The 23,927-nt window shown below is 50.4% G+C and overlaps 1 protein-coding gene across 1 annotated transcript in view; it reads right to left on the reverse strand.

The window, feature by feature from the left end:
* The window catches only part of COL22A1 (collagen type XXII alpha 1 chain), a 260,806-nt gene that overhangs the window by 233,312 nt on the left and 3,567 nt on the right, over window positions 1–23,927 (reverse strand). The window contains exons 2-3 of the mRNA XM_027132542.1: window positions 6,441–6,603; window positions 1,513–2,079 (exon numbers count right to left, since the gene is read on the reverse strand). Coding sequence (XP_026988343.1) covers window positions 1,513–2,079; window positions 6,441–6,531 — 658 coding nt within the window. The 5' untranslated portion in view covers window positions 6,532–6,603. The remainder of the gene's footprint in view (window positions 1–1,512; window positions 2,080–6,440; window positions 6,604–23,927) is intronic.

Below are 23,927 nucleotides of genomic sequence, written 5' to 3' on the forward strand. Positions count from 1 at the left end.
CGGAACCCTCCAACGCCTCGCCTTGCACACAAGGCCCTCCTTTATCTAGGCCTTGACCATCACACAAAGCCACCATCCTCCACTCTGCTCCTTTCCTCTGGCCATTTCCAGTTCATTGACCAAGTGCGGCCAGCTCATCCTGAAGCTCGCGCTCTGTCTTCTAAACCGTCTAAGTGTCACCTCCTCCAGGAAGCCCTCCCTCTTCTCAGGGTCACCATCCACCAAACCACAGCAGGACCCCACCCATCACATTCCTTTTTTGGTGTCTTTTCCCGCCATCTAGACTAGGAAAGCCTTGAGGGCAGGTGCTGTGTCTTATCTTTTTCTATAGGCTCAGAAGTCAGGCCACACAAACGTGAGACCCCCAGTAAGGATCTGTGAATAAGTAAGCAGAGAAAAAGCCACAAAGTGGTAAAGAAACCGAGGGCATCCAGTCTCAGATATGAGTTAGCTGCAAGCCCGGCCCATCCCTGGGACAAGGCACCTGCCTCTCTGGCCGGCTGCTCCCACTGCCAGTCCCTCCTCCACCGCCCCAGGCCCCTGCCCCTGCTCAGGTACGACCCTCTGGGCTGCCCCAGCCAGGGTGCAGTCCCCCAGAGAAGTCGGCAAGACAGCGTCTGACACTCTGCTCCCTGCCCCTGCCTGGGCCCTGGAGGCGGAAGTTACCCAGCAAGGAGGAAACATCACCCCAGTGAAGCAGGCAGAGGCTGAACCTCGAGAAAGGCTGACACAAGAGAAACTCACTTCACCCCTCCTATCCTGGAGAGGGGGCTGGCCTCAGAATGACCCCACTAGGGTCCTAGAGGTCAGCCGTCCAGGTCTGAGCCCCAGGGGCCCCTGGATCTCTGCCCGTTGTCTGCCCCTCTGCCCACATACTCCTTCCTCTCCATCCTCCATCCCCAGCCACAGTCAAGATTCCAGGCAAATGACTCGGAGGCCGCGGGTGATGTCAGAGGGCACGAGGTCAAGAGTCCTTGGCCTCTGGGACCAGCAGCGGGCTCCTTGGACTCCGCTGTCCTGCCAGCATTCCATTCTGCACAAAGATCTGACCGTGTCACGCCCTGCCCAGACTGACTCGGGCAGTTCCCAAAGGCGGTCTGTGCCCCCGTTCTTCCATGACCTCTCACTGCAACCCCTCAGGAGAGGCGCAGGACCCGACATCTCTCAGCTCTGCCTGCAGATATTCTGGCCAGGCCTCTGCAGGCACCTTTTCTGACTTAACAGCCCTGGGAGGCCAGTGGATGGTCCCCATTGCAGACATGAAGCTGCAACTCAAGAGACGTAAGCAGTCTCCGAGTATCTCAGACTGGGCGGGGTTCAGGACCCAGCTCTCTTTAATTTTCTTTCCACCTCTGCCTCCCTGGACGCAGGGCCCACGGGTCAGGACCCTGGGTGATGGGCCCGGACTGGGGGTGGGGAGCTCTCAGTTACTGAGCTGGCCGGGTGGCCTCTGGCCCCCGCTCTGCGGTGCAGCCGGGTCCCGCCCCGCCCCGCGCGCTGGTCCCTACTCACTCTCGCACAGGCGGCGCCGCAGCTTGCCCCAGATCTTGTCGATGGCGTCAAAGTCCGACACGTGGAAGACGTGCGCGGCCCTGGGCTCGGAGGCGATCTCCTCCAGCTCCTCCCGCAGCGCCTCGCCCACGCCCACGGCGAAGATGCGGATGCCTGCGCGGTGCGCGGCATCGGCGGCGGGCAGCACCAGGTCCTGGCTGCGACCGTCGGTCAGCAGGATGGCCACCTGCTTGAAGGCGCGGTCCCCGGGGCGGCCGCCGGCCCGCGGCGCGAAGCTGTGCCGCGTGACGTAGCGCAGCGCGTCGCCCGTGTGCGTGTGGCCGCCGTGGTAGGCCAGCTGCCGCGCCGCCGCCTTGACCTCGGCCCGTGAGCCGAAGCGGCCCAGCTCGAAGGCCGTGGTCGGCCGGTCGCTGTAGCGCACGACGCCCACGCGGGTGCGGTCCAGGCCCACCTCGAACGTGTCCACCAGGTTGGCCACCCACTGCCGGACCTTCTCGAAGTTCTCCTTGCCCACGCTCGAGGAGGCGTCCAGGAGGAAGACCAGGTCGTAGTGGACAGTTTTGCAACCTGCAGGGGCGACAAGAAGCGCGACGGGGGCCGCTGGGTCGCAGGAAAGGCAAGGTCCTTGGCGGCGGGAGGCGTGGTCATCCGGGTCTCGCAGACCTGCCTCCAAGCCCCGCCCACTAGGCCTCGCGCTGGGCGGCAGGAGCGGGGCCTCGGCTGCTGCCTTAAAGCCCCAACCTTGGGTCCCTAAAGGTCACGTGACTGGGAGTCTCCCCGAGGTTGCTGTGAGGTTCAGCTGCCTATAGATATAGTTAACATATATATTTATATATATAGCTAATACGTATATTTATACAAGTGGATACCATATATAATTGTATATAAAATATACTAATATAGAACTATATAATTATAGTTTATATATATTTCTAAAAGTGAATAACATATACAATTATATATAATACACTATGTAATGATATATAAAATATATCATATGCATAATTATATATAATATAATTATGTATGTATATAAGCGAATACATATATAATTATATAATATATGGATGTTATATAAATATGTATAGTTTTATATATAGCTTATATATATATTTATATAAGTGAGTAACAATCATGGAACACTACCGTACCCATTTCTTTATTCCCATTATTTTGGTTCGAAAGTGACTTCATTATCTTTCAAACCTACTATAAATAATGCACACCCATTTCAGAAAAGGCAGAAAAGGCAATCAAAAAATCTTTAAACGCTCCTATTTCCATCTGCTCCGAGATAACTCCTGCTAGCCCACGGTGTATTTATTTATGTGCTATTTCCATATAATTATCGATGGAAGTGGGCCTGTACCAGACGCACTGATATATCAGCTGGTTTTACCGCAGCCAGCGAGGCTCTGGGAGCCCATTTCCAGTGTGATAATGCCGGTTTCTATGGCTGCAGAGATTCCACTGCAGGGATGAGCATAATTTATTTAGCCAGTCCTCTCTTGTCAGATAGTTAAACAGTTAAAAGTATTTCATTATTAGAAATCACGTAAGTTAGACTGCATTCATATATTTTAGAAGCTCTATAGTGCTCTATAAAAAATATGCTTATATTTTTACAAATATAAATTTTATATAAGCTATGTGATGCTTTTGATGAAACAAAATGCAGCCCTATATAATTTATTTCTGATCCTCAGGGCAGCCCTGTGCAGAGAGCTTGTTCGTCCCCATTTCACAGTTAGATAATATGAGGAAAAGTATCTTCTAAACTGCAAAGTGCTGCACAAGTGTACAGGGGAACCGTCAAAATGCCCTTGTCTCGATTTTTCTGGAATCTGAGTCTCGGCCATGCCAACAGCAGCAACTGATCAGGCTTTGGGAACACCTGGCACAAACATCTGATTAGTGGAAATAAAATAAAAACAAACCAAAAAAAGAAAAAGAATCCCACTTTGTTAAACTGTCCAACTGGCAAAAGTCAGAGAGACCATGGTAGCCAGTGAGAGCGTAAGGAGAGTGCCTTTGTGGGCTCGAGCAGTGGCCATGGGGTTTGTCACCCCATTGTCAGGGTCCTAAAAGCCTTTTACAGAAGAGGGTATCTTTGGATCCACCAATTCCAGATTCTGTGATTTCACTGAAGCAAACTAGCAGATAAATGGAAGGGGAAAAAAATAAAGATGTATAAGGAAGTTCATGGCAGCGCTGCCAAGCAAAATTCTGGAGACCACCTCCATGATCACCCATAGGGAACTACTTAAATACTCCTCCTCCTGTGCTCATTCAGTGGGATGCCAGGAAGCCACGACAGTCGTGGCCGGGCCCTACAGGAGCCCTTATTTACCAACGTGGATACATTTTCCACTCTGTTGTTGGGTATGAAAAGCATGTGTGTCTCTGTGTACAACTGTGTATTCAGGAGAGAAGCTACAAAAAGGAACATGGCTTATTTCTGGCAAGCAGAACCACGAGTGAATGGTATTCCTTTGTACTTCGGATTTTGTGTTTACAAGCAATGCATTAAGTTCAAAAAACAGAAAAATAAAGCTAGGCATATTTATACACACACACACAAATACCTCTTATCCTGCCCTGAGCCAGTGCCTCCCTTGAATTTTCCACATCTACCTTCCCCTCTAGTTTTTAAAATCCAGGTCCGATCCGCTGAGGCGCTGAAATGAATCCCTGCCTCCGCAGGATGGATCCCCTAACAGGATTAGAGTTTTAGAAGTGTGTCCGCCCAGATGTGTGGACTCAGAGATAATTCCTGGGGAGTGTTTCTTCTTGACACAAAAGGTCATCCTTTTGTCTTTGGGACAGTGATGTCCCGGCCTGATCAGAATAATTGCTGCTGCACGCGCCGGGGAGGGCCCGCCCTGCGGCTGTAATCCTCTAGGCTGCAGAAGGTTCATTTGTGCAGGAGGTCTCGCCAAGGGGCCACTTTCTCCTGGAGGCCAGGGAACAGGCTGGGTCTTGGGCAGGTGAGAATGAAGAGAGATGTGGTGGGAAGGGTCCTGGCTTCTGGCCTCGGCTCTGCCACAGGTAAGGGCCCTGTGACCCGGCAGGCGACTGCTTCCCCTGGGCCGCCACTCTGTGAAATGAGGGCACGGACAGAAGGTCCTTGGGCCTTCCCACTTCTGAATTGGATAATACTGGGTATCGCCTGGGCACGTGGGGTCATCCCAGGGGACACAGAAAGCTCCTAGGAAGCCCCACATTCCTCCCATGAAAACCAGGACGCCCACACTCGTCACTGTCTTTCTAGACAGCCGGCCTTTGTGAGGCTCAGGCAAAGCAGAACTTTGTAAAACGATGGATGGAGAAACGGAAGCCTCTGGGGTCTGTTGTTTGTTTTTCGTCTTCTTGGGAGGCCCCGGATAAAGGGCTTGGCTCTGGTCAGCACTTCTTGTGTCCCCCAGCCTCACGGGGATGGAGGTAGGGGGATAGGAGCCTCTCTTTTTTTTTTCCAACACTTTTCAAAATTGAAGTATAGTCCATTTACAATACTGTGTTAGTTTCAGGTGTGTAGCAAAGTGATTCAGTTATGCATATAGATGTATATATCTATATTCTTTTTTAAAATTCTTTTCCATTATAGATTATTACAAGATATCGAATATAGTTCCCTGTGCTATAAGTAGGTCCTTGTTGTTTATCTATTTTATATACAGTAGTGGGCATCTGTTACCTCAATTCCTCATCTGTAAAATGGGGGCAGCATTTTACACCCAGCCGTATAGTGACAGGCGCTCTCCCTGAGATCTGGTCCAGCTGTGTGCCGTGGACACAGTGCGTGGGCTCTGGGCTGGGTGCTGTGATACAGACCAGACCAGCTCAGGTCCCTGACCCCTTCTCCATGTCCCCCACTGACAGTGACTTCTCCCAGGAGGCCCTCAGACAGGTGGGTAAACCCTCCTGTCACTTCTCACCCCCTCCCTCCCGGGCCTTCTCTGCTACAATAACTTCCCCACTTCCCGTCCACTCACTGTCCCAGCCGCCTCTTCTGGCTGGACTCCAGGGCATCCAACGTCCCCCAGGATGTGGTCCAACATCCTCACAGAGCCAGACAACACAGCAGGGCACTAACCTGCCCACTGTCCCCAGACCCTGTATGCACTCAACAGAGACACACCTTCAACACATTCTATGATTGACACAAGATGTGCGTTGAAGCAACCTAAATGTCCATCAACAGAGGAATGGATAAATAAGATGGGGTACATATATACAATGGAGTATTACTCAGCCATAAAAAGGAACGAAATAGTGCCATTTGCAGAGACGTGGATAGACCTAGATACTGTCGTACAGAGTGAAGTCAGAAAGAGAAAAACAACTATCATATAATATCACTTATATGTGGAATCTAGAAAAATGGTACATATCAACTAATTTGCAAAGCAGAAATAGAGACACATGTATAGAGAACAGGCTTAAGGATACCAAGAGGGGAAAGAGGGGGGATGAATTGGGAGATTGTCATTGACATACACACACTACTGTGTATAAAATAGATAACTAATGAGAAGCTACTTTATAGCACAGGGAACTCTACTCAGTGCTCTGTGGTGACCTAAATGGGAAGGACATCTAAAAAAGAGGGGATATATGTGTACGTATAGCTGATTCACTTTGCTGCGCAGCAGAAACTAACACAATATTGCAAAGCAACTATACTCCAATTAAAAAAAAGAAAAAGGTGTGTGTTCACTCTCACACACATACTCACACACACATGCACACGCCCCAGCTGCACGACTGATTATGACACACACCAGCTGGGGGACAGCTGACACCTCCCCTGTGATGACCTGCACTCTCTCACACACAGGCGCTAGCCCACCCCGAGGCCCACACCCACACACGCACGGACGCGCACACAGACAGCTCTGTCTTCAGCCTGGCACAGCCTCCAGCCCCACCTGCCCTCTGGGCCTGACAGTTGCTGTCCCCACTCCAGAGCAGCAGCATCCAGAGGAGATGGGCCACGACGCTCCCGTGCAGGCTGCCCATGGCTCTCTCGTGCTTGGGAACAAGCGTTTCTGGGCCAGGAAGAGACGCCGTTAGGGTCTACTGGAACATGTCCTGTGTGGAGAAAGACACGCCTTTAGAGGAGGGCCCTTGAGCTGAGAAGCTGCAGGAAGTAACCTCTGGGCCTCATGTGGGAGGAATTCCCCAGACCCAGCCTCCCCCCTGTCTCCACTGCTCAGACTCCTCCACTCTTCACACAGCCAAAGGTGTGACTTTCTAAGAGCAAAGCCCAGTGTTACCTCCCGGTCACTGATTCATCCAGCCCTCCCCCCACATCCATCCATTAGCAAATTCATGTTAAGGACCTGTCAGGCCCCACATTATCGGCTCCCTAAGGCTATGGCCTGTTACAGTAACATCATTATTCTGATCATATTTTCTACTTTTAGACATTAATAGGCTGTTTCATTTGTTTAACATGTCACAAGAGGACATCTTTGTACCTAAGTCTTTGCCCCTATTTAATTATTTTCTTACAGTAGGTTTGTGGGAAAATACTTAGGGTGTCCTATGGGTTCTGAAAGGACGCTGATATGAACTGTCAACCTTCTTTTCAACAAGGTTGTACCATTTCCACTGCCTCAAGCAGTGTGGGAGCGTGTGTGGGTGCCCCTCTCATCACACACCTGGCAGCACAGAAGTAGCATCATTCCTTTGATCTTTGCTAACTCAGTTGGACAGACACCGCTTCTTGCTTTCTATGCATTTCTTTGATCCATGTGGTTTATTAGCTAAATTATTTGCTCACTCCAACATGCAGGAAAAGGAAACAGCTTATAGATTTGACCATTGACTGATTCATTAACAGAGATTTACCAGTGGCCCTCATGTGCCAGGTTCTGAGGGCAGGCAGATGAATGACAACAAACCCTCCCTCACTGACACCTGGGAGACAGGTAAGACACAGGCCAGGGCAAAGTAGGATAAAATGACACCGGCAGAGGGAAATGGGGAGGGTTATGGGAGCATGGGGACAGAAGGGGGATTGCCGTGTGACCATTTCAGGAGAAGGTCAGATGACATGTTCCTATATATAGAAAAGCCTAAAAATTACAAAAGCTGTTAAAACCAATAAACGAATTCAGCAAAGTTGCAAAATGAATCCATTGCATTTCTGTCCACTAGCAGTGAACAATCCAGAGAAAAATTAAGAAGAATAATTCTACTTATGATAGCATCAAAAAATAGCATAAAATACTTAGGAATAAATTGAACCAAGGAGGTGCAAGACTTGCACACTGAAAACTGCAAATCACTGCTGAAAGAAATTAAAGAAGACCTAAATACATGGAAAGACATCTTCTGTTATTGCTTAATGATTACAGGGTTTCTGTCTGGGGTGATGAAAATGTTCTGGAAATACTGCTGATGGTTACACAACATCTGAATGGAATTAATGCTACTGAATCACACACTTAAAATGGTAAATTTTACGTTATTTACTTTTTACCACAATAAACGCAATAGAAGATGTCCATATCCTAATCTCTGTGAATATGTTACGTTACATGGTAAGGAAGAATTAAAGTTACAGGTGGAATTAAGATTACTGATTACTTGGGCTTCCCTGGTGGCGCAGTGGTTGAGAGTCCGCCTGCGGATGCAGGGGACGTGGCTTCGTGCCCCGGTCTGGGAAGATCCTACATGCCGCGGAGCGGCTGGGCCTGTGAGCCATGGCCGCTGAGCCTGCGCGTCCGGAGCCTGTGCTCCGCAACGGGAGAGGCCACAACACTTAGAGGCCTGCGTACCACAAAAAAAAAAAAAAAAAAAAAGATTACTGATTACTTGACCTTAAAATATGGCGGCTAACTTGGAGTATCTGGGCGGGCTCAGTGTAATCACGAGGGTCCTTACAAAGGGAAGAGTCTGGGTCAGAACCTGAGTGATGGCAACCTGGGAAAGACTTGATTGGCCATTGTTGGCTTTGAAGATGGAGGAAGGGACCACAAGCTAAGGAATGCAGGTGACCTCTAGATGCTGGACAAGGCAAGGAAAGGGATTCTCCCCTACGGGCTTCTAAGGGAACAACCCTGCCAACCCCTTGATTTTAGCCCAGTGAGCCCCATTCTGGAATTCAATTCAGTTGAGAACTTTACGATAATAAGTCTGTGCTGTCCTGAGCCACTCAGTTTGGGCTGATTTGTCACAGCATCCACAGAATACTGAACGGTGCTGAGAGTTGAGGGGAACGGAGGACCCAGTGGATGCTAGGGGCGTGCTGAGTGGTCCCTCCTGGCAATCTCCCACCCACCCCCCTTCTCTTCGCCTGCCTCCTACAAATGTATGTTCAGGCCCTTTTCTCTGGGCTAAATTATGTCCCCCAAATTCATATGTTGAAACCCTATCCCTCAGTGTGATGGTATTTGGTGGTGGGGCCTGAGGGAGGTGATCAGGTTTAGATGAGGTCATGAGAGTGTGGCCCCGTAATGGGATTAGTGCCCTTCTAAGAAGAAGAGGGACTTCCCTGGGGGTCCAGTGGTTAAGACACCACGCTCCCAATGCAGGGGGTCCGGATTCGATCCCTGGTCGGGGAACTAGATCCCACGCGCATGTCGCACGAAAGAGCCTGCATACCACAACTAAAAAGCCGGTGCAGCCAAATAAATAAATACATATTTTTTAAAAAAAGAAGAAGAGATGTCAGGAGCTCCTCCTGCTACTGAAGGCAGACCAGTTGGCCTGACCACAGAAGCAGGCAGCGGATTCTGGAATAGCCCAGGAGCATCCCCACACCTGGGCTGAGGCCGGCCCAACCCCACATCCCGGGCGGCAACACAGCACACTCAGCCCTCTCGCATCTCCATCACCCACCAGCGCCCAAAAGACAGAAGCAGCTTCCGTCGGTTCTAGTGTAGATGGGGGCAGAGCTCGCCGGGTGGTCAGGAGGGTGGAGCCTCAAACCAGAGTGCCTGGTGGTACAAATCCCGGTCACTCACCAGCTCTGCGATCTCAGAGAGACACCTAATCTCTCTCTGCCTTAGCGCCCTCACTTGAGGAGTGGAGAGAATAACAAAACCTACCGTAGCCGGTTGTCACAGGGGGGTCATTGTAGAGATTAAATAATATCAGTAAAACTGCAAGTAAAGTCTTAGCCCAAGCTTAAGGCCACATCACTGACGTGAGCCAGAGCTGGCACTCCAACCCATACCTGCTTCCTCAGCCCACCCGCCGTCCAAGGGTGCCTGGTACCTGGGGTAAAACCCGGCATCACTGGAGGGCCTCCACACTGTAGATGCCACACATCCCATCTCGGTAACAGCCCCACGGAGCGGGCCCTGCATCTCCGCTTCACAGGCCAGCGAGCTGGGGCCGAGACGAGGGGAGGCGCCCCCAGCACAGCCTGCTGGTGAAGGGCAGAGCTGCGTGTGAATGCAGATACACGGGACGCAGAAATATTCCTAACTGGAAGCTCCTGCCCCCCCCCAAAGCAGGTGTGGGCTCCTGCTTAAATGGAAGCTCCCCTAGGGCCAGTCTGTGCTGACCACTGTCCCAGGGAATATTTGCGGAGTTGAAAATCCACAGTCCTGATGGCAGGTTCTCTAGAGAAAAGGCTGGGGAGACACGTGTGTGTCGTGAGCCAGGCAACTTTTAGCAACATCTTCTCTGCAAGTCAGTACCGTTGGCGCCACCCTCCTGAAAATGAACCTGGGATCCGGGAGCACAGACAACTCCGCCAGGCACCCAGGCCAGCAAAGATGGAGCTGGACCTGCCATCAGGCCTGAATGACGCCAAGGTTCACGCTCTTTCCAGCACTAACCTTTAACACATATCGCATGCTTACGAAGCCCCAGGAGCTATTCCCAGGGCTTTATACATAATAAGTCATTTAATCTGAAAGGTATCATGAGACCCATTTTACAGGGTAAGAAACTAAGGCACAAAGGGCTTAGGAAACTGCTCGTGACCTCACACCTAGCAGCCGGGGTTCAGCCCCAGGTAATCACAGGCCCACACTTGTAATCAAACAACAACATGGCTTCTTGGGAATCTGGCTGGAGCAACACTTATTTCTTAAGCACAGAAACAACGTGGGAAACAAGCAAAGGCTCCAGTCAAAAACCAAGCCATGCATCCCCCAGAGGAAAGAGAATGGCCTTCCTCACCCATTGGCGTGATGGATTCCATTAAGTGATTTTCAAACTTTGAACCAGCCTTGCACACCTGGATCCCTCCTACCTGGCCGTGGCCTAGAATTCTTTTTATACATTGTCTTATTTGATTCGCTAATATTTTGTTGAGGGTTTTTGCATTTTTGTTCATGAGAGATATTGATCAGTCCTTTTCTTTTCTCGGAATGCCTTTGTTTGATTTGGGATTAGGGTAATGCTGGCATCACAGAATGAGACAGGAAATGTTCCCTGTTTTTCTACCTTCTGGAAGATATTGTAGAGAAGAGAATAACTGGAGTGTTCATAACAAAATGCCCACTGAGGAGGCAGGCCTGGTATGGAATTCTGTTCGTTAGCCCCAGAAATGAGCATCCCACCCCCATAAGACGGGAAGGACCACTACTCCATAGGGGATGCCGTGAGGGTTACAGGAAATAATTTCTACAAAGCATGCAGCGCAGATGCTGGCCCAGAGCAGGTGCGCGGCAAGTGTGAGATCCGCGTCAGTCAGCTTCCCCGCCCACTCCAAACCACCTTAGGCGCAGTCCCAACAAGCATGGGTACCATGATTCCGTTTCCCTCTCACCAGCTCTTTCCAGGGTCTGGCTGCCAAGCTGGCACGAAGCAGGCCACACCCTGTCCCTGGAGGCAGGGCTCTGCCATTAGTCTCCAAAAGTCCAGCAATTAATTTACTGAGCTGAGTTCCTTCCACAAGCCGGCCCATCACCATAGTAACCTGCCTTCCCTATTCAGGGACTCAGAGGTAGGGGAGAAAAGACACTGAACAGAAAGCAATCTAGAGGGAGGAAATGAGATCTGGCACATTGCGAGGGCAGCCCGGGCAGAGTGCGAGCTCTGTCTGCTTCAGAGGGTCTGGCCGCTGCCCACTGGGGGGTGGGGACTGCGTGGAATGAGGCACCACTGATGTGTTGCTGAGGCGACAGGCGATGCTGTGGGCAGGAATCTGGTGGCGACATAAAAGCCTGGGGTGCTGTGTCCAGGCCACTGAGCTGGGTCCTTCTGAGCCTCTGCTGTGCTGTCTGTGAGGCAAGCTTGCTGGTCAAGGGGGCAGAGGGAGCTGGGTAGCTTCTGTCTCTATGGAAGCTCTAGAGCCCACCTCCTGGATTCAGACCCCTGCCCTGTGTGACCTGGAACAAGCCCTCTTCAGTCACCAAACAGACCGAGCACCTTCTGTACCCAGGTTCTGCACAGACACTGACTGCTCCCGGGTGGCTGGCACAACGATGAAGCTTCTATATCAGAACCCCTGTGTTCAAAGTCCAGTTCTGCCCATGACTCGCTGTGTAAACCAGGGGAAGTCACTTAACCTCTCTGGACCTCAGCCCTCTCATGTACGAGTGGGGATAACATCTATGTCACTGGCTATGGGGAGAATTAAACACATCACTACATGTAAAGAAGCTTAGAACACTACCTGATCACAGCGGGTCTTAAGGCATACTATTTTTGTGATTTTCCAATCCTTTGTTTCCTCACCTATAAAATGGGAACAACAGTCCCTACTTCATAGATCTGTGGGAGAGATTACGTGAGGCAATGGGAGTGATAATCCTTTATAAAGTAAAATGTTGACCATTATTGCCATTATCAACATCAAGGGGAGAACTGTCAGTTTGAGCTACTCAGAGAACTCAGCTGATGTTGATTGCACAGGGGGTACCACGGCCTTTACTGTTTTATTCCCTAATTCAATCATGCCCTGAATGCATGTCAAGTACTTACTAAGTGCCAGGCACATGGACTAGGACACTTTCTCCAAGGACCTTGAGACCTAATGGTGGAGACAGACAAGCAAGTAGATGCTTACATTTCTATGTGGTCAGTGTTGTGATAGAGGGAAGGACTTGACTCCGGCCTGACAATCAGGGAAGGCTTCCTGGAGGAGGGAACGCCTGATCTGAGCCAGGAAAGATGGGTGGAGAGGAGGCTGGGGGACAAGAGTTGCTTTCACCAGGAGCAGCCTGCCTCCCTTCCAGTATCACTGTGGGATAAGCAAAAAATAAATTATTTAGAGAAAGAGGTGAAAGGAATGGTGAAAATTCAGGCTTGAGCAGAAGGCAGGAATTCATGTCAATAAAGGCAGTTGAGAGACTTGTACAGTGACCCAGGAAAAGGGGTCAGATTTTGCCCCTGGGACCAGTGGATGTCCTCATGCATGGGAGTGGCCTATACTGATGTGATTTAGAAAACCCTGCTGAGAAGGATGGATGGGGTAGAGGGACCAATGAGGAGGTTCGTGCAACGTCCAAAAAGAGATGCTGACAACCTTTCCTAAGACAGTAGCAGGTCAAGTGGTCCAGCTGCAGACTCCAAGACACCAGACGACCGGCAGGAAGTGGAGGCACAGAGGGAGGAGAGAGTCTGGAAGAAAGCCCAGATTGCCAGTTTGAGCATCTGGGAGCCAGTCACTGAGTGGAGTGGGGATGGTAAGCTCGGGCACGTCACAGTGAGTGACTCTGAGACACCTGGAAGAGAGCCAGGTGGAGAAGTCAAAGACAGACTGAGTCTAGAGCTCGGAAGAGAAATTGGGGCTGGAGATCCCCCTGGAAAAGTGAAGAGGGAGTGGAGGACAGAGCCCTGAGGGGAAGCAGTGTGCAGCCAGCGGCGGGGCAGGGAGAGAGGTCAAGCGTCCCCCTTCCCATATTGGGTCAGCCTCACTTTCAATTACTACCACTTAGTCACACAAGTGCACATGCTATAGTACTGCTGTACCTTTGGTTTCTTCCCCTGATCCAATGTTTTCCTGTGACTTTTACGGTGGAGAACACTCTGAGGTATACTTTTAGCTAAAAATGAACAAACGAAACCTTCAAGAGATTAAAAAGATCAGCCACAGAGCAGGAGAAAACATTTGCAATAGATACATCTGATAAAGAACTGGTGTTATCCAAAATACACCATAAACTCTTAAAACTCAGCAATAAGAAAACAAACCACCTGATTTTTAAAATGGGCCTATCATCTCAACAGACATCTCACCACAGAAGATGCACAGATGGAAAATAAGCACATGAAAAGATGCTCCACATCACCTGTCATCAGGGAAATGCAAATTAAAACAGCAACGAGAGAGCACGACACCCCTATTCGAATGGCCAAAGTCCAGAGCGCTGACACCACCAAACGCAGGCGAGGCTGTGGAGCAACAGGAACTCTCGTTCACTGCTGGTGGGAACGCAACATGGTGCAGCCACTTTGAAAGACAGTTTGGTAGCTTCTTCCAAAACTAAACATATTCTTACCATACGATCCAGCAATCACACTCCTTGGTGTTTATCTAAAGGAGTTGAAAACTTACGTCCACACAAAAAATCCTGCACGTGGGTGTTTATAGTGCCTTTATGCATAATTGCCAAAACTTAGAAGCAACCAGGATATTCTTTGGGAGGTGAATCAGTAAACTGTGGAATGGAATACACATTCCATTGTATGTATGTATGTATTCCATACGATGGAACATTATTCAGCGCTAAAAAGAGATGCGCTATCAAGCCATGAAAAGACATGGAGGAGCCTTCAATGCATATTATTAAGTGAAAGAAGCCAATCTGAAAAGGCTACTTACAGTATGATTCCAACTATATGACATTCTGGAAAAGGCAAAACTATGGAGGCAAGAGAAAGATCCATGGTTTCCAGGAGTGTGAGGGGAGGGAGGGATGAACCGGAAGAGCACAGAGGATTTTTAGGGCAGTGAAAATACATGTCCAAACCCACAGAATGGCAGCGGATCCAGGAGGCTGTGCGGTAACAGATACGGTGAACATACAAAGGCACAAATGATATGAACGGTAGCCAGAGCCATGCTGTTGTTTCATTTGAACTGTTTTCTCTCTTCATAGCAAGGTGACAAAATGGTTATTACAACTGGGGAATCTCAAGTTCAGGAAGGTTAAGAAACATGTCCCAAATCATACAGCCGGGAAGTTACAGAACTGCAATTTAGTCCTAGGCCACTGTCGTCCTAAATCCTGTGTCCTTTTAACTTAACCACAGAGGACTGGTCTCTGTCCTCTATAGAATGGAAGAACTTGTTTGGGTGTCTCACGGAAGAGGAGGGAAGAAAAGAGCTCAGGCCTTTAGGAGCCTTCGGTCCTGAGAAGCAGCAAGAGCATCCATCCAGTCCTCACGTCCTCTCCATTCAGACGTCACAGATTTAAGTGGAATCGACTTAAGCCCCACGCTGCCAAGACGCAGGATTAACTTGATTGAAGGAGATGGAAATAGAGTGAGAAATGTGTTTTCCTAACCTCCTTCTGCATGCTTTGGAATTCAAAAATATTTCCTATCAGTTCTTTTTTTCCCTTAGAAGAGGCCAGATGCCAGTCGTGTTTCTCTGCCAGTTGCTAAAAACTGTGAATGAAACCCAAGCCCTATCTCCTCTTGAAACAAAGGCGATTTCTTAAACTGGCCCCCAAAAGGACTTGAAAGGCACATCATCCTGCTGAAGCCATTGCCCGCTCCTTCACCCTTCCCCACAGCCGGATTAACTAATCCGACAAGCATTTATCCATCGAGTCCCAGACTAGACAGCAGGCGTTGTTTTAATCACTGGGTGTGGCGACATCTCTGCCTCCTTGGAGCTGACTTTCTAAGGAGGGAAGGGAGAAAGTAAACCAAGAAACGAACAGATACCCACATGGTTTCCGAGAGTAATAATGGATTTGAACACAACAGGGTTATGGGATAGAAGGGGACGTGGTGGGCAGGACAGTTTCTACACTTTGTCAAAGGAAAGTCTCTGCTGAGTTGGGGACGTCTGAACTGAGATCTGACTAAGGAGATGGAGCCGGCCACTCAGAAGGACGGGTGGGGTAAGGAGGACAAGGCCTCTGTCAAGTCTTGGATTTCTGCAACCAACAGCCTTGGGAGTGGTCTCCAGACCTCAGGCTGGCCCCTGACCTCAGCACCTGCACGTCCTCATAAGAACCAAATGAGGCCCCCGACGCACAAATGGGATCTTTAGACTCGTGGGTGCCGTGGCCCCTCACTGCCCGCGACAGGGCTCAGAGTCCTCGTCACAGACCTTCAGGCACCGGCTTGTACCCACCTCTCCGGCCTCACCTCTGTCACCTGCTTGCATGTGAGCTCGGCCCTCTGTGAACAGGGGAGAAGACAATGGGAACGCTGCCAGTGCCGGGGCAGGGGAGGGGCAGCCCGCACTCCCAGGATGCCATGCGGCGAGGATGAGGGAGTTTCCCATGAGTCAAAGGAACATCACCAAAGGAAGCTGGGTTTGGGTTATTGGGCTGGCACCCGACCGAGAGAGCTGTTTGCACAACAAGGAGACCCCAGCGGGTACGCAGCCACAGAGGGCACTGCCTGCCGGGGCAGAAGCGGAAGGGGCAGGGGAGAGATCTCCCAGGGTGGGGGGCTCCGAGCCGAGGAGGCTCCGTTAGAGAACCACCACTTGGGTACCCGCAACACAGTGAAGCGTGGGTGGCAAGGACAGCCAGGAGAGGGCTCCCCTGCAGCCACTGAAGTAGGGCCTGCTGCCCCCCAAGCTCCCCCTTCATCTTCACCCCGACCCTCCAGAGACAGAGGAAGAAGGAGCGAAAGAGCCCACTGCCCCCTCCGCCACCCAGGTCCCTCCGGACGATGGTTAACATCGGCAGTGATGGGAGGGCAGAGAGCTTTAATGTGAAGACAGGATGACACTCCGAGACTGGAACAGACTGGACTAGCCCTTGCAGCACCTGAAAGTGAACAAAAAGTTATCTGATTTGGTCAAGATTGGCTAAGGGACAAGAAAAGGGGTGTTGACCTAACGGGCCTGGAAGCACGGATGGGGAAACATGAAACCGTTCCACACTCCCGAGCTGCTGAGCGTCAGGTGTCCAGGTGCTTACCTGAGCATTATTGCTATTAATCACCCCCTGCGTGTGACCGTCAGGCCTGACGGGGGAATAAGAAACATGTGCCCTACCGCTAATCCACTCGAGGCTGGTGGCCCTCCCAGTCAGAACAGATGTGTGCATGAATCCAGTTAAGATTCACCAAACGTCAACCACACAGCAGGTGCAGCCCAAGGAATCCCCACGGCGGCCTCATGTGCTCAGAGTTACTGCTCCCTTTCACGGACTGGAAACCCGAGGCCAGGGCGTCGCTCAAGGCCACGCAGTTAGAAAGTGGCGGAGGCTGATCTGCAGCAACATGGATGGACCTAGAGACGATCATGCTAAGTGAAGTAAGCAGGACGGAGAAAGACAAATACCCTATGATATCGTTTATATGTGGAATCTAAAATATGATACAAATGAACCTATTTACAAAACAGAAACAGACTCACAGACTTAGAAAACAAACTTACGGTTACCAAAGAGGAAGGGTGGGGGGGAGGGATAGACTGGGAGGTTGGTATCAACATATACACATCCTACCACATATAACATAGATAATCAAGAAGTTATATACATAACTGAATCACTCTGCTGTACACCTGGAACTAACACAACACTGTAAGTCAACTATACTTCAAGTTAAAAAAAAAAAAATCCAAATAAATAAAACGGCAGAGGCTGGATTCACTTTCTGGGCCACCCACCTCCTGGGGCTGCTGGCTGCCTCCCAAAGGGAAGCAGGGTGTAAGTGGAAACAGGAGTCCAGGACAGACTGTGGGCCCCTGAATGTCAGTGGTCTGAGTTCTGTGCTTCAAGTAACACGTAGCAAAACACTCCTCATTTTTGAATCATATGTGAGTTCCACAAAGGTGGAGACTAATGAGCTTTACGTGGAGTTGGGAGCGAAGGGCCGTATAACTTGGGCCCGTGTGGATCCCAGAAATGGAGACCCTGTCCGTGTGGTCCCCTCTGAGTCCCCGCACACCAGTGAGAGTCTCCTGCCTGCTCCCACTGTTGCCTACGCCTTCCAAGACTCCCTTCTCCAGGCAGAAGAATCCGTATCTTGTTTTGGTGAGAAGGTCTCTCCTACCCTTGGCCAATGTGGTTCACGTGAGGGGACCCCATGGCCCGGCGAGTGGGGTGGTGGGTGGTTGGAGACCAGACCAGGCCAACTTGGACTCCACATTCCTACTAGATACTGGAATTTGACAAGGGACAAGCATATAATCCAGGCTGGGCCTATTAGGGCCATCCCTGGGAACTCTGCTGGAGTTTTGGGGAAGACAGGTGCGTTTCTGGGGAGCTGCTAAGTTTGGAGATGTAGAAGGCTGTTTGTCACGACATGGGAGGATCCTGATGGAGAAGAAAGCCACCCATTGAGGGGAACGAGACAAGCTTTGTCACTCGAGCACTTTAGCTCAGTGTTGCCCCAAGTCCAGAAAGCACCCAGAGCTTTTGTGTTGGGGATAAATATTTCCCCAGCCCCATTTTCTGAACCGAAGCCAATCTGCGCTGGGATACTTTCATGTGCAAACCACAGGCAGGCCTTGTACTTTACAAGGCCTAGCCGATACAGCCCCATCTCTGGAGCTCACCCAGCCTCTCCCACGTGGCCCCTGCCTCCTTACTCTCCTTCCTTGTTCTATATCTTGTCTCCTCTTCCTCTCCTTTCTTCTTTGATTGACAACTCAGCTTAGACTGGCTTTCCCAGGATCACCCTGCCCACCCTCCCCTCCAAGGGCTGACTTCCAAAATCCATCCAGATACCCCACCCCTGCACCCTTCCTGGGCCAAGGGGGCGGTGGCACAGATGGGGGGCCCCCTCCCTCTAGACAGCCCCACCACCAGCACCAGAAAACGCTCATTGCCCTGCGTTGTTCTGAGTCTACGCAGACGTCTGACAGCTGTCATAACCCCATTCATATTTCTTTCATTTTCAGTATTGAATTCTTCCTGATTTTGTTCTTCTTTCTTTTCTCCCCTCTCCCCGACCCCAAATAGACTGTCTCAGATCATTTCACAAGAGACGGTCTCAGATTACAGGGTCCTGAGGACACAGAAAGATATTTCTGTTTAACATATTTTGAGTAGCGTCTGGTCCAATGAAGCAATGCGTATAAATAGTGTCAGAGCACCCACACTGACTTGGGAGGTGCCGACCCAGAAAGGCTCCCCGTTTTCTGGGGGAGGGTAATCAGAGCCATAAGCAGCGCCTCCCCCGTGAGATTTGAGACAGGACAGTAGGTGGAGCGCCGTGGGCCAGACGGGCAGTAGTTTGGTTCCTGTCTTCAGCACCGTGTGATCTCAGCTACTGTCTCTGAGCCTCAGCGCCCCGTCTGTAACAAGGGGATTAACCCAGCCTCACCAGCGGGTTGCAAGGATTAGGGTCCCTACCACAGAGGCTGGTTGCCTAGTCAATGGAAGCCATAAAAAGATTGAAAACTTTAAAAAGGTACAAGCGCTCAATTAAAGGAAGTTATTGCTACCAGAGAATCCTTTTTGGCATTTATTTCATACTGACAGTACTTTCTGGACCACCACATAACCCAGTTCAGAGACCTCTCTATCTGAGAGAGGTCCCCCCATCACCCCATGCCTGAATCCCCTCTCGGCCCCTCTCATGCCTTCATTTAGGTCTCTGGGTCCCCAGTAACCAGGTGCTGGCAACTTTGCAAGGTGCTAAGTGTACCTCAGAATTCTACACTGTTGGAGCAGGAAGGAGCTTGAGAGATGTTAACCGTCTTCAGATCAGAGCAGCTTCACACAGGCAACCCCCTTGGCGCCTGGACCATTTGGACCCCCTACCTTAAGAGACCCTGTAGTCTCAAACCCAAGCTCCCCGCTCAGCCCTGAGGGCACGCACCTCCCAGAGCCTCTGAAGACACTTTCCCTTTTGAGGGTAAGACTCTGACGTCTGTACCAGATTGTCGACCCCGTGTGTTATACTCTGTGAGTTTGCAAAGGACCTTGCTCACCCTGACCACAGATGTCATCAGAGGAGACAGGTCTGTTCACATCATTTCCCAGCTGAAAGCCTTCTCCTCAGGCCTTTTTCAGTCTGGTACCAATCTCCTTTTCCACGTTCATGGTCTCCACCTACTCCTCATGGACCTAATTCTCCAAACTCAGCGACTTCCCTCTCTTTCTGCAACACCCCAGCATTTTCTTTTCTTAAATCCTAGCCATTGCCTCTGTTGTTACATCTGAGATGATGTCTTTTCCTTGCCAGGCAGACTCCTACTCATACTTCAGAACCCAGCATATGTGCCTTCTCCCCTGTGAAGGCTTCTCTGATTCCCCACTATCTTCTTCAGGCTCCCACAGACCCCCGGTTTTTCTCACCGCACAAGTGATATTAAAACGGACCTACTTATCCATCTGTCTTCTCCACGGAGCTCCTCAGACTTAGGGGCTATATCTCTGGTCTCTCTTCCTCAGCGCCTGGAACAGTGATAGGCACAGAGCAGGCGCTCCTCGTATCAGCATAACAATAGGTGAGTGTCTCAACTAACTTAACTCTGTATTTAACTTAGATAATAAAAGGGCGTTCTCTTTTATTTTTTCTAAAAAAACATTTTAAAAAAATAATCTTGAAAGTTCTACTTCCTGAGAACAGAGGAAGCATGTGGATTCTGAGCACAGGAGTTACTGTCTCTGCCTAGTCACGAAGGGTTTCTTTTCTTCTAAGAAATCTCCTCAGATCCTACCAGGACCCCGACGCTCTGCAGGCAGTAGCAGGCGGGGAGGTCAGGGATGCGTGGGGAGGGACCGGGAACGGAGGCCCTGCAGGATGAGTTTTCTTCCCAGGAGTTGATTCACAGATGTGTCCAGCACAGTGGGACGAGAGAGATTCATGAGCCGCCTCGACCCGGGGCTCCGGCTCCCTGCCTTCCGGGAATTTCTCCCACCAAGGGGGCCCCTGTGGGAGGGGCCTCTGTGGTTTGCTGTGTCTCAAGTCGGGTTATCTAAACCCCATCTGAGCATTTACTGGTAGGAGAATTCCACAGGAGGACAGAAGAAAAGCCTCTTGAAAGGTTCCGTCTGCGGAAGGAATCACTGCAACCCCATCCTCTTTCCTTTTCCCCTGCAGAACCACCCAGACACGGCTGATCAACACTCGCTCACGCCCTCACGCCTTTATCCAGCCGGGGACTTGCTGTCTCACTCACTGCTTCGTGAATCCGCTCCCTCGCCTGCCCCTCCAGGCAGCCGGCACCCACGCCCTCCCTCCCTGACTCAGCACCCACCCACTCACCTACACAGACGCTCACGCATGCGCAGGCACGGCACCCTCCCCACTCCCACCCAGGTCCACGCCGGGGGCTGCGGGGATGGAGGTAAACTCCTCATACATAAAGTAATTACTAACTACCTGTAGGATTGTTGCAAAAGTTACCTGGGGGGAGTGTGTAAGCACGCAGGGCCAATGTCTGCGTTCCAGTAAGTGTGGCTGCACGGTGAGCGGCTGGCTGGGGAGTCCTCCGCAGCACAGAGCACCTGAACCCTCACCTGAACACCGTGAGCCGCTTGGCCTCTGGGCTGCGGGTGTCTGCCCCTTGATTCCCTAAGCACACACCTGACCCGCAGCAGGCGTTCAGAGCGTGTTAAACTCCTGGGGGAACTGACCAACCAAAGAGACAAGGGATTATAGGTATCTGTGTACAGCCAGAGCATCATTTGAGGGAGAGGGCGATCAGGTGGATCGAGGTACTTTCGTTTCCAGCACGGGAACAGGATGGTGTGGCTGACAGGGAATCCTGGGGCCTGTATGACCTTTGAAAGGTCCTAGAAAACTGACCTACCAGGCATTAAGGATGTCAGATCAACTCACTGACCAGAGGTTCCCAGGCCCTGAACTGACCCGTATCATGTTTTCTCTGGTGATTCCTGGACTCGAGCACAGAGATGCTCTAAAGGGCACTGAACCACACAGCTAGCCAAAGAAGGGCCAAATTCAGACCCGAGCCAGACTTATACACACCAACACGGCCCCGTCCGTGAATCCAGGCCCCCTGAGCTCAGTGGGGCCCCCAACGGTGCCCAAGGTCCAGAGCTGCCTGGCCATCACTCAGAAGCCCCCTGAGCGGGGAAGGAGAAGCATCTATCACGCGTGTCTGGATGTGGAACGCTGTACCGGACCTCGTAACTATCGGTACCGCTTTTCCAATTTTGATCCTTCATTGTTTTATTGTGATTTAAACCAAGTTGTAATTTCGTTAATCCAATACTACGTGCCACGCACTTGACTATCACCATTTTGAAATTACTTCCTTCCACAAAGATTTCTTGAGTTCCTACTGTGTCCGGCATCGTACAGACACTGGTAGTTCAGAGATAAGAAATATAAAACCCATGAACCCCAGGAACTCATTGCCTAGTGGCAGAAACAGACCAGCCCACGGCGGGTTACAGCAGTCGATGATGTGGAGCTGTCGCAGCGCGGGGTGCTGGGGGTGAAGCACACCAGGCAATCCAAGACGCAAGGAGAGCCCACGCTGACTTGCCCACAGCAACTCAAGAGCAGGGGAAAAGCTGGGATGCCATTAGGTGTTGCTTTCAGAGGCCTGGAAACATCCCATCCAGGGTCCCATCCCGCCCATCAGCCTTGCTAAAGGCGAATGGGGACCACGGTACCACTGCCCAGTGGCCTCACAGCAAGCGTTAGATCAGGCAAAACGCACCTGAATTCAACCTTTCAATTATAAACAGAGTACATCCTATGACCCAGACACTGCACTAGGTAAACACGTCTTAGTATTCATTGCTATTGTCCCCCAATCGTTCAGATGCTGGATTTTGATTGATGCGTAGGTTTGGATATAAAATTCTGAAAGGGTATTTGCCAGAACGTTACTATTGGGTAAGCTGGGGGGATGAGAACACAGGGCTGTTGCCAACATTGTTGCCCTTGTAAAAATACGCTTTCCTTACTTTTATAATTTAAAACATTCTAATGAGAAATATTTTTTATAAAGAACAAAGATTATCTAAATGGTGTATTTGCCTCTTTGGATAAATTCTATACCTTTACCTTATACACTAAGGCCATGTGGAATTTTGGTTCAGGGTATGAGTTTTGCACTAAGACGTGGGTTTGAATCCCAGTTCTGCTGCTTACTAATTGTGGGACTGAATGTCCATAAGCCTCAGTCTATCCATCTGTACAAGGGGTCGCAGCACAGCCAATTCACAGGAGTAAGTGATGTGAGAATGCACAGTATACAGCCTGACACCCTCTGGCATCCAATCTCAGGCTCAGGGTCACATTATTTTTGTTTCTACAGGTGTCAAAAAATGTCATGGGAAAGGCGATTTCAATTATTCTAAGCACCTCCAAAAACATGAATTAAGGGCTGGCAGACGGAGGTGGCAGGGAGAGAGCTTTCGTCTTAACGAGGTATCTAATGATGTACCGGACTCCCTTGGGAGGTGGTGATTCCTCTGTCCCTGGACAGAAGTAGGTGGGCAAATGCTGGGAGACATGATTCAGTCACTGGATAAGGAGATTGGGCAAGGTGGTCGTGAGCGTCATCTTATAGCCTTCAGATGCAAGCGCCTATAAAGGGAATCCCCCAGCCCCTGGGCTGCCAGGCAGTCAAGGCCAGCTCCAACTGGTTCAGATCTGCCAGGATGCAGTTAAAGCAAAGGTTTCTCCTTCGAGAGAGTTCCAACCAAAGGACGGTGGAAACTATTTTTTTTCTCAAAATTGTATTATGAACCAAACTTTAAAAAATGAAAATGATATTCTCATCTCTACCAGAACGTAGACAGAATTAGCTAGAAGTAGTGAGCATCCAGTAACTGGGAGGGTACAAGAAAAGGCAAGTGGGCAGCAGCAGGGAACTTAACCATCAGATGGGGTTTGCCCCTCGAGGGTTCTGACAATGTCCACGACCACGGCGGGCCGATGGCTCCATGCATTCCCTGGGTCTCGGCCAAGACTTCCCTTTGTCTGGGCCACGATGTTACTCGGCCTTCTGCCTCTCATGAATACTCAGTCCCAAACCTCCTGAGAGCCATTAAAATGGCCATGACCTTTGTCCCAGAAACCCTATTCCTTGGGAATAGTCTGCCAGACCACATCGAAAAGGGGCCAAAGTCACGTGCAGAAAGATGCTAGCTGCGGCGGCCAGCGTGAACGGTGAGCACGTCATGGCTCATCCACTTGAAGGGATTCTAAGAAGCAATAAAAAATGGTACTTACTAAAACCACAGAGGAAGTGACCGATTTTGCTAAATAATAAAGATGAGGAGTGGTACCTGTCACAAGATCCATTCATTCAACTCTGCATTCAGGCGGTCATTTACTCATTGCAAAGCAAAAGGCGGAGAGGTCAGTGTGGCCCCTGGCCTCGGTCTGGTCTTCTCAGACACCAACCCCAGCTCCAACACACACACACACACACA

The sequence above is a fragment of the Aethalodelphis obliquidens genome, unplaced genomic scaffold, assembly GCF_003676395.1.
Source record: "Aethalodelphis obliquidens isolate GAN/ISIS:26980383/991018 unplaced genomic scaffold, ASM367639v1 scaffold41, whole genome shotgun sequence".
NCBI classification, from domain to species: domain Eukaryota; kingdom Metazoa; phylum Chordata; class Mammalia; order Artiodactyla; family Delphinidae; genus Aethalodelphis; species Aethalodelphis obliquidens.